The sequence below is a fragment of the Ornithorhynchus anatinus genome, chromosome 1 (genome assembly GCF_004115215.2).
Source record: "Ornithorhynchus anatinus isolate Pmale09 chromosome 1, mOrnAna1.pri.v4, whole genome shotgun sequence".
Taxonomy (NCBI): Eukaryota; Metazoa; Chordata; class Mammalia; order Monotremata; family Ornithorhynchidae; genus Ornithorhynchus; species Ornithorhynchus anatinus.
Window position 1 is genome coordinate 86,177,643 of NC_041728.1, and position 15,467 is coordinate 86,193,109.

The 15,467-nt window shown below is 45.3% G+C and overlaps 1 protein-coding gene across 1 annotated transcript in view; it reads right to left on the reverse strand.

The window, feature by feature from the left end:
• PDIA6 (protein disulfide isomerase family A member 6) overlaps positions 1-15,467 on the reverse strand; it is a 28,341-nt gene that overhangs the window by 8,836 nt on the left and 4,038 nt on the right. Inside the window, exons 2-7 of the mRNA XM_029058663.1 lie at positions 14,822-14,963; positions 5,186-5,243; positions 4,547-4,673; positions 2,794-2,900; positions 1,857-1,987; positions 937-1,051 (exon numbers count right to left, since the gene is read on the reverse strand). Coding sequence (XP_028914496.1) covers positions 937-1,051; positions 1,857-1,987; positions 2,794-2,900; positions 4,547-4,673; positions 5,186-5,243; positions 14,822-14,963 — 680 coding nt within the window. The remainder of the gene's footprint in view (positions 1-936; positions 1,052-1,856; positions 1,988-2,793; positions 2,901-4,546; positions 4,674-5,185; positions 5,244-14,821; positions 14,964-15,467) is intronic.

The following is a 15,467-nucleotide window of genomic DNA, read 5'->3' on the forward strand; positions in this document are numbered from 1 at the left end:
CAACTGATTGATGTCATTGCTTGTGCCCTAAGGCAAAGGCATATGATTAAAACCCAAATTTCTATCAATACGGCCAATCTATAACATATGAAGTTGAGAAAGTGTAATAAATTCCTCAAATCAGTCGATGGTATTTACTGAGCATTTGCTGGGTGCAGGACACTGTGCTAAGCACTCGGGAGAACACAAAATAACAGATTTGGTAGATAAGATCACTGCCCACGAGGAGCTTTCTTATAAGTTAGAGACTCTAATACCAGTTAATCGGTGGGAGGGGTGCATAAGTACACATGCAATGTGTACATTATTGTATCTCCGTCCACTTCATGCTAAGGACAAGCAATGAACCCATATTTTTGGAATCTTCTCACTGTGAATGTTTTCTGCTGAATTTGGGTCTAATCAGTGCCCGTCTAACAAGAAATCTGGGCTATTTCCTACCACCATCTCAAAACGTACTTTTACTGGATAGTCTCTATTTCGGTCCTTTTTAATATGGTAATAACAATCAGATGGAATGAACATCCATGACTCTCAAGCACGTAACAAAAAGGGTTGGTACAGCTTTATGCCTGGATGGAGAGTTCAAGTCTAAATTAATGCTTCTCTCTTGTAGTTTGGTTTTGATTCTATTTTTCAAAAGGACTTTCCTATTGTAATAATAACGATGGTATTTTGTTGGGCACTTACTACGTGCCAAGCACTGTTCTAAGCGCTGATAATGATGCTAATTTTTAATTGCTAAATTTAAATTTGAAATTAAACATTCTATCCACCACCACTCAGATGACTACACACAGAGAGGTTTTAATAGATTGAAATGATAGAATTTTCCATGACAAACAACAAAAGGAGAGCGACAGACCTTTCGGAAAGACTGCTCCCACAAAACTCAAGGTTGAAAGTTTAAATACCTAAAGACCCGAGTGTACTTACCCCATATCGGCTAGCCAGGACTTGGTTGACTGTAGCATCCACGGCAGCTAATTTCACTTTCCCTTTGGTCTGATCCTTGACTTCAGTGGCAGCAGCTGCCCATTCTGGCTCTAAGCTACAGAAAAGAACTATTTTAGTTTTTGGCGCTGGCCCATATATGGAGCTTCTCTGCACGGACCACAGAAGGGAGACAGGCAGACAGACACACAGGATCTATTCTATATTTCTTGTTCATGACATATTCAGGACATATAGATCCATCTTCTCACTACTAAACTTCACTCTGGGACTGGATTTAAAGGGTCGGGGCCAATCCGGGAAGCCCGATGGAGCAAAATTCACGGCCCAGCCTAAACGAACCCCCAAATTTTAAAAAGATGGGTCAACCTCTAAAAGGTTTAATGGCTCTGGCTGCATGAGCAGCTAATCTCAACTCTAACGGCAGCGGTAGTTCTTTCCAGGGAAGATGATCCTGAACTCTTTGGTGGACTTGCTCTAATCATTTCCCACTTCCCGCAGCTCTCCTTCCCATACTGCTTGACCCAGCAGTGGTTATGCAGAAGGAAGGTGAGCCCATCCTTCCTGTTTTGTGCCAGTTGATCCCAAGCTCTGGCTTGGAATCCCATGCAAAGCCTAAACTACCATACACAAATCTGACCATTATTTTCTAACCCTTCAGGAGGGGGGGGGAAAAAAAATCACATACGGTTTGTAAATAACAAAAAAAGGGAAACTTTTCCTTTCTCTACTTTCCCATTCATCTTTCTTTGTTCTCCTCTTTCCCCAAACCTTTTCCACTCTGCCACCAAATTGTTCTTTGCGTTCATTAACGTCCAAGTTTTTTTAAAGTGGCGCTGATAAGCATTTAAAGGAAAAGGTTAAAAGTCTGTTCCGTAAAGCTCAGTCATCCACCAACTTACTTTTTGCAGTGTCCACACCAAGGAGCATAAAACTCGACCAGCCAAACGTCGTCACTCTCCAGGACGTTTTTGTCGAAGTTGTCATCGGTCAGCTCAATCACATCCTTCTTACTTGAGCCTCCACTGCCACCCTAAAGAAGTCCACATTCCAAAACCCTTAGTTACGTCAAACAGACCACCACATCCGTACATCCACGTTTACACTACAGTAAATATTCTAAGGTGTCCCTAACGGCTAAAAGAATAGCTGTTGTAAATCAACTGCAAAATTATTTACCATAGATCCAAAGCTTAGCATCTTCTTTCACAAGAATTAACTGCAAAATCATAGACACTAATAATTATTACTTGTTAAGCGTTTACTACGTGCAAGACACTGTTCTTAGCGGTGGGGTGGAAACAAGATAATTGGGTTGGACCTAGTTCCTGTCCCACAGAGGGCTCAAATTCTTAATCCCCATTTTCCAGATGAGGGAACCGAGGCACACAGAAGCGAAGGGACTTGCCCAAGGTCACACAGCAGACAAGCGGCAGAGCCAGCATTAGAACCTCCTGACTCCTTGGTCCGTGCTCTATCAACTAGACCATGCCGCTTCTCTGTAGCAGATCCAACATACCAACCAAGTCCAAGATTGTGGAATCTCTGTCCAGTCCAACAGTCATTCTTTTGGGCACTCACGTGCATGATTTCGCGTGTGACTGGTCGTCCCGGGGGATTACTGGCAGTACCCACACACGGCAGGGCCAGGGCAATCCCCAGTGGAAGGTGTACGTGACCTTCCTCAGGCCTGCGTGTTTCTTGCTTCCCCGGCCCAGCCCACACAGGTCCCGTCCCCCAGGCTCGGTTTCGTCTCTTGTAGGCAAATGATCTTATTCCATCTTGAAAGCAGAGTCTTGGAACAAGGAAACACCTGTGGATAGTTTTATTGGCCTGTACCTGCTTCCCAGAACTATATCCACCACTCCTTCCGCTAAGGCGATCCTTAACCAGAGGCCGGAGGGCGCTCAGGGCCGCATCGACGATAGCTTCTCCTGTTCTGCCACCTACAGGGAGAGAACGGATATCTTCAAACTTGCACATCATTTTTCGGTCGGTCCAGGTCTACTACGGCAGCTTGAAAGCTGAATGCCTTAGAGCGGAGGTTTGCGGAAACAAAATCAAACCAGCGAACGTCTCGTGTTCCAAGAGCAAATTCAAAAGAGGAAGAGGAGGGAAGGAAGGAGAGGAGGAAAAAAGGGGGAGAGGATGACTAAAGGGCAAGACACCAAGTTTGCTGGGGTTGGTATCTCGCTTATCCTCTCCCTCCAGGGTCACCGCTGCTTACCTGCTCTAGACCTGGCTGGCATTCAGAGGGGAGTGTGGGGAAGGGGAAACACACCTTTTTCTTCAAGGCCTGTGAGAACTGGGCTGTGTGTGGTGTCTTTCCAGCACAAAGACACTGCTCTTTGTGAGGCGACCGCCAAATACCTGAAGCCTAAAATGGTTTTTACTGAACTATCTATATGAGGCAAAAGGTATATGCTTGCTTATATATATATATATATGTATATATATATATATACATACACACACATATACTTGTGTGCTATTTAACTACACATATATAATTAAGCAATAATTTCTAACCTCATTTTGCAAGAGTAGATCTGATAAAAGCTATAATCATTTACACAAGATACGCATACACAGGACATATGTATGTCTATATCAAACACTGCAAAACTACAATGACGAAATATCTGGCCATCTTAAAATCTTTCCACGTCTTTAATGGGGATAAAAGCAAAGTGCAGTGGTGTTGACAACTGAAGAGGAGGTGAAAAAAGCATTCAGCATCACCCTCAGCATCTCCTCCCATTGCAAAGATTTTCACGACCAGATCATATGGATTTCTGCAACGTTGATTTCAATACCCTAGAAGTACTCCTCTTTATTTGCTGGGGTACAGTTCCATCAAGTTCTAGGCACGAAGCAAATCTGTGCTTTTGAGACCCTAAGCTTAGGAACCCCTTTGGTCCCCTGGGTAAAGTTCAAAAAGAAAAATCTAACTTTTATATGACTATAAAAATATAAAATATGTAAAACTCATTTTTATTTACAGTAAAACTATATACAAACACACATCCAAGATACTGTACAAATTATTCTAAAAAATTTAAATTCCTATTGAAGGAGTCCTGCTCCCAGTTTCACTTAGAGGTCAGAAATGATTACTGTCCAAGCTGCATAGATGACAACGGAATCAGGAGCTTGTTGTGGGCAGGGAATGTGTCTGTCTGTTCTTGAACTGTACTCTCCCATGTGCTTAGTTCAGTGCTGTGCACACAGTATGCGCTCAATGCAATTGAATAAACGACCACGCAAAGCACAGGCACTGGACCATAAAGGAGAAAAGCACAGGAGGAAACCGAGTGGGGGGAGACTGTATTTTCTAATGTTCCCCAAGGGCTGAGTTCTGAGCTTGGCACATAGCAGGTATGCAAATACTACTCGCTGCTGCCTCAGAAGTGAATCGGGGCTTCAGAACGCCGCAATTTTGCAAACGGTTTCCCACGGTAGCTGAAACGGTTGGCAGAATATTAAGGGCGGGTACTCTGCTAAAAACATCCTAGTTGGAGAAATCACGGCTGCTTGGAGAAAGCTGTAAAAATAGTCACAGGACAGAGAACCAAACCTACACACTTCTTACCCTGGTAATCTTCGGGTTTGTTTTTATTGGCGCCAAAGATCTTGATAGTGGGAAATCCTTTAACACCGTACTGACCACCTAGGGACTGATGTTTATCTGCATCCACAGCACCCACTTTCACTACCCCCTGTTGAAATAAGTAAAAAGAATTGTTACTCCTTAAAAATCACCCACCGCGCCTGCCCAAGATGCCTGAGTAATTTCAGTTGCCGGCCACCCAGAAATTGCTTGGGACTAGCGAGCCAGTAACGGCCAGGTTATCTGATTCCGGGGAACAAAGTCTCCGTTACCTAACAGTTTTCCAAGGTAAGTACATAAACCAAAATAAGTTTTAAATTCAAGGGGTCATTGGACTGTAGCATTTGCTTTTCTCCCCACACAGAGCAATGTGTCAACATCATTTAGTTTCCTTCCAATTGTGCCTGATCATGTTAACCAATAAGGCAGAGAACACTCCAAAGAGAATTTCTCTGGCATTAAAGGAGCTCAGTTTCTCAACATTAATTTACACTGAATAGTGGGAGTCGATATTTTAATCTCTGTCCATTCTTTAAAATGAATCCCTGTTTTCGATCATTATTTATCATTTATCAAGCAACGCTATAGTCTTTAGACATTTCTGAGGATCCTGAAACTTACTTTTAATGCTGTTGCTGCTTTTTTCCACTCTGGTGTTAACCTCTGGCAATGACCACACCTTTTTGGAGATAGAAAAACACACTTTAGTCAAAACAGGTTAATGATTTTTACTGTATAAATCATTTGGCCAGAAAGCTTGAATAGTAGTTCTTAGCCAGGTCAAAAAGTAAGATAAAAAGAATTCCATTACACTTTTGCATGAATTACAGCAGTACTGAAAGTTTAATATGTCATCAATGAATGTTAAAAATCTTGGTTGCTTTTTTCACTTCTAGTCAAAATAACTATCCCCAAATAATATAAACTGCGCCTAAAACTGATGGGACTCCTACATAAAACATTTGACTTTCTCCTTCAATAAAATACCCAACAAAACAGAGACAAATAGGAGAAAATATAATTATTTCACTCTCCCCTGCCACTTATTTTCCAAACCAATATGCCATTTTAGTATTTCACAAGGGTAGGAGTCAGGTAAGCTGAATTTCTAGCTACAGCAAGTCAAAAATATAAAATTATTCCTCAAATTGGACACGAATATCCTTTATGAAAATGTAACTTTTCTCAGTCCGCTAAAATGTGGTTAGTCACGGATTATGCAAAATTTAAAATAAAAAAAGAAAACAATTCTTACAAGGTGACTGAACTGAAAATGGTTCCAACTGAATAGAAAATGAAAAATAAAGCCTATTCCAGTTATTGGTTAGTACCAGTAACTACTAAATTAATCTTTCAGAAATGGCCTTAAAAGGGATATTGTGCTGAATTAAATATCAACCATACTAGATTTAAAAATAGGGAGTTGCAAAAAAAAATCCAGGACAAAAGCCATAACTGCGTATTCAACATATTCCAAGTTTAATTTTTAGCTTCTAAAATGGCCCAAAACATTCCTTTCCTGCCCAATCTTTTAAACTGCCTCAGAGAATGAACTTTTTGATGCTGAAATTAATAAAATTAACCACTTTGGAGGAAGAAGCAGCACGGAGTAGTTGGATAGAGCATGGCCCTGGGAGTCAGAAGGTCATGGGTTCTAATCCTGACCCTGCCACTTGTCTACTGTGTGATCTTGGGCAAGTCACTTAACTTCTCTGGGCCTCAATTACCTCATCCGTAAAATGGGGATCAAGACTGTGAGTCTCACATGAGACAGGGACTGTGTCCAACCTGATATGCATGTACCCACCCCAGTACTTAGTACAGCACCCGGCACATAGTAAGTGCTTAAATACCGATATTAATATTATTATTTTAGTGGCTGTCTTCCCTCAACTCCTTGGGGACCGGGATCACGTTGATTAATTCTATTGTACTCTCCCACGAGTGCTTCGCATAGCTACAAACAAAACACCACTCAAGAGAGAAGCAGCGTGGCTCAGTGGAAAGAGCATGGACTTGGGAGGCAGAGGTCATGGGTTCGAATCCCAGCTCTGCCACTTGTCAGCTGTGTGACTGTGGGCAAGTCACTTAACCTCTCTGTGCCTCAGTTCCCTCATCTGTAAAATGGGGATTAAGACTGAGAGCCTCACGTGGGACAACCTGATGACCCTGTATACCTTAGCGCTTAGAACAGTGCTCTGCACATAGTAAGTGCTTAACAAATATCAACATTATTATTGAACACGGCTGATCGACTGATTCCTTAACTGCCACCCAACACCCAGGTTGCCGTGCCCTAAGACTCTCTTTTACACTTTAGTTTTTGGTTCAAAAGATCAAAATTGTGCCCACTCTTTGAAGCTGGAGTCCTATTACCTCTATTGTACCCTCCCAAGTGCTTAGCACAGTGTACACTAGAGATGCAGCATGCCTCAGTGGAAAGAGTACAGATGTGGAGGTCTGGGGACCTGGTTCTAACCTGAGCCCCCCCACTTGCCTGCTGTGTGACTTTAGGCAAGCCACTTTACTTCTCTGTACCTCAGTTTTCTTATCTGTAAAATGAGGATCAAATATCTGTTGCAAGCCTCAGAGGGGACAGAGACTCTGTCCAACCTGATTATCTGATACAATGATGATGGTATTTGTTAAGCCCTTACTATGTGGCAAGCACGGTTCTAAGTGCTGGGGTAGACACAAGGTAACTAAGTTGTCCCATGTGGGGCTCTCAGTCTTCACCCCCATTTTACAGATGAGGTCACTGAGGCACAGAGAAGTGAAGTGACTTGCTCAAAGTCACGCAGCTGACAAGTGGCGGAGCCAGGACAAGACCCATGACTCTCACTCCCAAGCCCAAGCTCTTTCCACTGAGCTACGCTGCTTCTAGGCATCTATATCTATCCCAGCACTCAGTAGTTTTTGTTAGAGTGAGCACTTCAAACACCATCTTCAATGGCACATATGGAGCGCTTACTGTGTGCGGAGCACTGTACTAAACGCTTGGGTAATCAGTTATTACCAGATTCCAAAAAAAGGCAAGGATCAGAGTTGGGACTTAATCCAACACAAAAAGGAAGGAAGTGTGACCGAAAATAGTCAAGTGAAGGTTGACAGCTTCAGAGGCCAAGCAGTGCGGCATAGTGGATTGAGCTTGAACCTGGGAGTCGGAGGACCTGGGTTCTAATCCAGACTCTGCCACTTGTCTACTGTGTGACCATGGGCAAGCTACTTCACACCTCTGGGCCTCAGTTACCTCATCTGTAAAATGGGGATGTGGGACAGGGACTGTATTCAACTCATTTTGCTTGCAGCAACCCAGCGCTTAGCATAGTGCCCGGCACATAATATGTGCTTAACAAATACCACGGTTATTATGACGATTTGGAATCCAGGCCCCAAACTCCACACGCTTGATCACGAAGCTGTCTGAAGGCGCTGTTTTGGAAAATGGCTGGAAAAAGGGTTTAGTCTGGGATAGCCCCAAATGAACTCCCCCTTGCTTCCTTTTTTAATAATGTTGGTATTTGTTAAGCGCTTACTATGTGCAGAGCACTGTTCTAAGCGCTGGGGCAGATACAGGGTAATCAGACTGTCCCACGTGAGGCTCACAGTCTTCATCCCTATTTTACAGATGAGGGAACTGAGGCACAGAGAAGTTAAGTGACTTGCCCGCAGTCACACAGCTGACAAGTGGCAGAGCTGGGATTCGAACCCGTGACCTCTGACTCCCAAGCCCGGGCTCTTTCCACTGAGCCACGCTGCTTCCCTTTTTAGTCCAGGGATAGTACAGTGCTCTCCACACAGTAAGAGCTCAATAAGTATGACTGAATGAATGAATAAGCGGGGAGAAGTACTTTACTGCATGGAATTCTTTAAGGGCTGGTCTCAACCAGCAGCTAATCTCCGAGCACCCAGCCCGGCAGCGCAGGAAACACCAACTCCCGACTTCTGTCCACTCAGCCCCATTTCCAGGATGGGGGCTGGGGTAGGGAGGCCTTTCCACAGCTGGCAGAGGGAGCCAGTCTCCTCCTAGAATGCCCAGATAGCTTCTGGGAATTAACGGTGAAACCAGCTCCTCTGCACCTCGGCATTCTATTCTCACTTCCCGACAAACCTCTTGCCAGCTCTTTTGGAAAGAGCTGAAAGCATCCCGCTCCTCTTGTAGTACCGCTCTCTAAGTTCCCTTCCCTCAGAGCTTCTGAGTCCATAAGGCGAGGAGTGGAGGGAGAAGGGGCAGGAAAAGGGCAGTTCTGACCCTCCCACCTGAGATTGGTAGACAAAGCTCAAGTGCTAACCGGTGGAGAAGCCTAGTTTCCAAAACGTTGATTTGATAAGGTTCAGACGGTTTCTCTCCAAGGACTATATTCATGAAGCAGTGAGGTATCAATCGATTGTATTTATTGAGTGCTTACTCTAAGCACAGCCCTGTTCTAAGAGCTCGGGAGAGTAGAAGAGAATTAGTAGACGCATTCCCTGTCCATAACGAGCTTACAGTCTAGAGAGGAAAACAGACATCTGAAGACTGTCCCCTACAAATGGTTTTGAATTTTCACAGGTCGCTTTTAATAATATTCAATCGTTGAGCTTTAACCAGTTTATTTCCTATTTTCCATACGATTGTATTCTTATTGTTAAATGCGTCTGTCCCTTTCCCCTCCAACATACGTACTGCAAGCCCCCTGAGGGACAAGGACCAGGTCAGAATTGATGGTTTGTGTATTTATCCATGACCTCCTTTTTGCCAAATCCAATGGCTCCTACTCTATCCTAATCCTCCTCGACCTCTCAGCTGCCTTTGACCCTGTCGACCATCCCCTTCTCCTCCACACCTTATCTCACCTTGGCTTCACGGACTCCGCCCTCTCCCGGTTCTCCTATCTTTCTGGCCGTTCATTCTCGGTCTCTTTCGCGGGCTCCCCCTCCCCCTCCCATCCTCTAACTGTAGGGGTTCCTCAAGGGTCAGTTCTTGGCCCTCTGCTCTTCTCCATCTACACTCATTCCCTTGGTGAACTCACTCGGTCCAACGGCTTCAACTATCATCTCCATGCAGGTGACACACAGATCTCCATCTCTGCCCCTCTCCTCTCCCCCTCCCTTCAGGCTCGTATCTCCTCCTGCCTCCAAGACGTCTCTACCTGGATGTCTGGCCGCCACCTAAAACTCAACATGTCCAAAACTGAGCTCCTTATCTTTTCTCCCAAGCCCTGTCCTCTTCCTGACTTTCCTGTCACCGTGGATGGTACGACCATCCTTCCCGTCTCTCAAGCCCGCAACCTTGGTGTCATCCTTGATTCGGCTCTCTCATTCACCCCACACATCCAATCCGTCACCAAGGCCTGCCGGTCTCACGTTTACAATATTGCCAAGATCCGCCTTTTCCTTTCCATCCAAATGGCTATCTTACCGGCACAAGCTCTCATAATATCCCGACTGGATTATTGTTTCAGCCTCCTCTCTTATCTCCCTTCCTCCTGTCTCTCCCCTCTCCAGTCTATTTTTCATTCCGCTGCCCGGATCATCTTCCTGCAGAAATGCTCTGGGCATGTCACTCCCCTCCTTAAAAATCTCCAGTGTTTGCCTATCAACCTCCGCAAGAAACAAAAACCTCTGACTCTGGGCGTCAAGGCTCTCCATCACCTTGCCCCCTCCTACCCCTCCTCCCTTCTCTCTTTCCACTGCCCACCCCGCACGCTCCGCTCCTCTGCCGCTCACCTCCTCACCGTCCCCCATTCACACCTTTCCCACCGTCGACCTCTGGCCCACATCCTTCCGCTGTCTTGGAATGCCCTCCCTCCTCACCTCCACTAAACTCTCTTCCTCTCTTCAAAGTCTTACTGAGAGCTCACTCCTCCAAGAGGTCTTCCCAGACTGAGCTTCCCCTTTTCCCTCTGCTCCCTGTCTGCTCCCCCTGCTCCCTCCCCCTCTACCCCCTTCACCTCTCCTCAGCTAAGGCCCCTTTCCCCCCATCCCTCTGCTCCTCCCCCTCTCCCTTCCCCTCCCCTCAGCACTGTGCTCATTTGTATACATTTTTATTACCCTATTTATTTTGTTAATGAGGCATACATCCCCTTGATTCTATTTATCGCGATTAAGCTGTCTTGTTTTTGTCCGTCTGTCTCCCCCGATTAGACTGTAAGCCCGTCAGTGGGCAGGGAATGTCTCTATCCGTTGCCGTATTGTACAGTCTAATCGCTTAGTACGGTGCTCTGTACGTAGTAAGGGCTCAATAAATACTATTGAATGAATGAATTTACCCCATTGTCAAGTACTGTGCTTTGCACATTTTAAATATCTAGTAAATGTTAGCCGGTCTCATTTCTGTAAGCCAGGACCGCCATGCGGTGCTCACCCTATTATTCTGCTCTTCTGTTACAGCTACATGGGATTTCTTGGGCGGCCACCTTGGCTATACATTTTAAAAATCGTTCCCAATCCACACATCTATCATTTCCACTGAATGAACATGTGAGGGTAAGACTTCATATTTAAAACTCATAACCAGGAAAAACAGTAGGACAAAAACCTCCAAAAACCAAAAAACTATTACAGTGCTACGAAAATCATTCCACGCACAGAATGAGGTGAATTAATGAAACACCGAAGGACTGTTTCGGTCTCAGAAGATACAACTCATCTGTTTACTTGTAAATGGCATCTTCTATGATTTGAAAGAAAGCTCCATTTTGTTCTGGATTCTTACCGGTCTTGGTGGGTGAGAAAGCCCAGGTGTGTGATGGCCAGAGCTGGAGCAGGGTGGACTAACCAATTTGGCCCTGCCTGGCTGGGAGGACAGTGGTTGCACGGAGCCTCCCCTAGCTAGCTCGGGGCTCTGCTGCCTCTGCGAACCACTCCAACCTGGAGAAGGGGCAGACACTTCAATCTACGGCAGGCCAGGACTATGGTGACAGTGTGAGGCTTCTCTGATCTCAGAGGACTGTCAATTCCTGTAGGCGACAGCCCCTTGAGGCAGGGCAGGAGGCTCCAAGCCTCTACTGAAGCCCAGTTCAGTCTGGGCTTCCATCTCAGTGGGCTGGGGCACGGCAAGGAGCTGGGGGGCCAGACTCCCCCCAGTCGACAGTAGCAGCAAGAAGCATAGTAAGCGCTCAATAAATACTATTGAATGAATGAATGAATGAATGAATGAAAGCATCGTCAGCACGGTGTCGCTGACTGGCGACGAACAACTTCACTGTTAAGTTTCCGGGATCCTTCAAAATTAAAACCTACTACCAAGTAAACAGGACACAAACTCATCAGCACTTTCAAACTTAATGTTTAAGGATTGGACTACCAAAAAAAACACCCCAAAACTTACAGTGAACATTTTAGGAAATGAAGAAATCAAATCTGTGAATTTCAAATTCGGGCCCTTTGGCAGATTATTAAATTTTTCCAACCCCTTCAATTTTTCTCCAATCCCAATATATTCTACTGCTTTATTTCACAATATTCTCGAGACTTTCATTCTTTCTCCCTCTTTGTACCGAGCGGGTACAAACCCCTATTCTTTCTTCTACAGAACTGTCTCCACACCAGGGACTACCCAGAACCGACCTTTAGCCTGTCACACTGTACACCATGTATTTGTTGTGAACGGAAAAGGGTCAGGGAAAGAGGAAAGGCAAGAGCCAGACTCCCCGGAGCCCTCGTGTCCCTGCTGTAATACAGTTCATGACATCGGACGGTTTTAATATTGTTTTTAAAGTCAAAATGATTGTTTTGAAAAAGGGGAAAGAGGGTTCTTTATAATGACTATATCATAGTATCTTCTTACACAAAAAAAGCCACCAGATCACTGATAGATGGCATATGCAGTCTATGGCCATTGTAGGGACCGTTAAGAGCTCATCATTTCTTACCCAGTGAAATTCGGAACACTCAGGCCCTCGCACTATTGCTCTTTTGAATCAATGGTATTTATTGAGTGCTTACTATGTGCAGAACACTATACTAAGCATTTGGGAAAGTACAATGCAACAGAGTTGGCAGACACGTTCCCTACCCACACGAGCTTATTAATATAAGTAAATGTATGTAAGTGTTGTGGGGCTGTATGTGGATGAATACCAGGTGCCCAAAATGTACCTACAGATCCAAGTGCACGGAAAGGGAAAGCGGGTCAGGGAACAACAGCTTTATCTAGGAAGGCTTTTTGGAGGAGTTGTGACCTTAACAGGGCTTTGAAAGTGTTTTGCCATATAGGGAGGGGGGAAGATCCAGGAGAGAGGGAGGATGTGGGAAAGGGTTCGGCAGCAAGAACGGTAAGATCAGGGCACCGTAAACTGGCACTGGAGGAGCAAAGTGTGCAGGCTGGGCTGTAGTACATCAGTGAAGTAAGATAAGAGGGGTTGAGCTAATGGAAAGGTTTAAAGTCGACAGTAAGGAGTTTCTGTTTGAAGCGGAGCTGGCTGGGCAACCACTGGAGGTTCTTGAGGGGCACGGAGATGATTATTGAACTTTTTATCCCCCGAGATAAATGATTCAGGCAGCTGAGCGGAGTGCGGACTGGAATGGGTAGAGACGGGAAGCAGGGAGGTCGGCGAGGAGGCTGATGTAGGAATCAAGGTGGGATGTAGTAGAAAACAGCTATTCTGATTTATATTAGTAGTAGTCTTCTCACTCTGCCTTCCTTTGTTTTCCCTGTTAAACTCTTTCTAATCCTCTATTCCTCTTCCCAGGTCCCACGTACACATCCCTTGGTGCGATCCAGGAGATGAATGCCTTCAGTGAGGCCTCGGCCACCTCCCTTCTCTCCCCCATGCTGCTTCCGGTGGAGTGAGCAACCCCTGATCTTGATATACCCTGGCCAAGAGAGAATGCCTGAGCTGAGACGGCAGAGTTGGGTAATAATAATGTTACTTGATAAGCGCTTGCTCTGTGCCAAACACTGTTCTAAATACTCAAGTAGATAGAAATAGATAATCAGGTCGGACAAAGTCCCTGTCCCACAAGGGGCTCACTCTTAATCCCCATTTTGCAGATGAGGTAACTGAGCACAGAGAAGTGAAGTGACTTGTCCCAGGTCACACGGAAGTGGCGGAGCCGGGATTAGAACCCAGGTCCTTCCGACTCCCGGGCCCGTGCTCTATCCACTAGGCTACGCAGCTTCTCCAAGGTTTTCCGAGGTTATCGATCCTCCTGATATACAGCTTGTGGTAAGGAAGGCCTGGAATACATTCAACTGCTGGGCAGGAAGGTGCTGGAGGTGGTGGGGGGAGAGGAGGCGGGAGGAGAGACACCCCAGGGTTTCCCTGCATTGACTACCCTAGTTTTTTAAGCAGACTAGGCCCAAGAAAACAGCACAGATGGGAGAAGGGGAGCCCCAAAGCCTCAGAACGTGTCCCGGTTTCTCACTGCTGGTTTCAGCGGCGCATGAGGCTTCCTTTAGTCCTGCCAGGGAGGTTCGATCCACCTTACAATCCATTCTCACTCAGGCGAGGAGCGGGTTTTAGTTTTTCATGATTAAAGGGCCTCCCAGGCCAATAAAATAGTTAATCACGATCAGCCTGCCCGCAACCTCGCTCTCCCCCAAACTCCAGTCGATTCACTTTAGATTTCTGAAGTCCCTGGGCACTCCCCGCCACCCGCCAACCCTCCAATGAACCCGTCAACTATTCTGTTAGTAAAATTGAAGCCATCAGAGGTGAATGCCCCAAAGTCCTTCACACCCCCCTCCGAGTTTTTAATCTTCCTTCTCATCGAGAGGCCTCCCGTCTGCCTCCTACCATCGCCTAAGAAGTCTTGCTTCCATTCTCCTCCCCCCACCTCCTCAAATGCCATCTTCATTTCTTTTTTTACCCAGTAATGGCTCCCCCACCCTAGAATCTACCTCTGTTCTCCCCCATATTCCAATACCCCAACACGGCATTTCCTACCAACTCTTAATTGCATCAACCAGTCACTTCTAACACTTCTGTATTCACTTACATTCTCCCCCATTCCAGTCACTTACTCAGATGATTCTACTGAAAATACCTTTGTCTCCCCTTCAGTGTGTAAGCTCCTCGTGGGCAGGGAATGTGTCCTATTCTCCCATTGTCCTTTGCCAAGCACTCAGCACAGTGCACCGCACCCAGTGGGTGCCCCAGAAATACCATTACCAATCCTTCCCTTCCCTTAAAGAAATGATCTCTAGGGAGGGAAGCCCCTGACTAGATGGACCCATTTTATAACCAAACCCCAACCTATTTGCTTTTCTAACAAGGAGAAAAACAGAAGAAAAACCATGACAAGTCAGATACTTACAAGTGAGATACTTACCAGGGAGCATAGAATTCTACCAGCCACAAACTGTCACTCTGAATAACTTCTTTGTTGAAATTTGAAGGGGTCAGTTCTACCACATCATCACTAGATGAATATAAGCCATTAACTGCCAGAAAGAATGCACAGCTCACCGTTCCTAGGATTGTAAAAAAAAAAAAAAGTTTCTTCAGATTCATTATCATCAAGCTGCAAGAAGAGCAGGTCAGAAAACATGTGGTTGGCAGACCTTCGGAAAAACTAGCCAGTGTTCATTGTAAGACAGACTCATCTTAATCTGAATTAAGACACGGCTCCCAATAGGGCTGGGAAGTTAACTGCCACGATGGATAATGGTTTTTCAAAATAAAGCGTAACTGAAGGCCTGACCACTCACGGCTACTCGATACCTCAATTCTTTCTGTAAAGATGGAAAAATTACAGAGTCAATTTCCACCAAACTATATTTTCTTCCGAGTTTTTAGTAAGATGCCTCAATTTGATTACCAGTTTCTTGTTGCTGTCCCTGCCTCCAGCATCTCCCCATTCCAGTCTATAATGCACTGCTGCTTGGACTATTTTTTAAAACATAATCTGTTCCTAACTCCCCACTCTTCAAAGACCTCCAATCATTCCCCATTTATCTCTGCATCAAACATCCAAT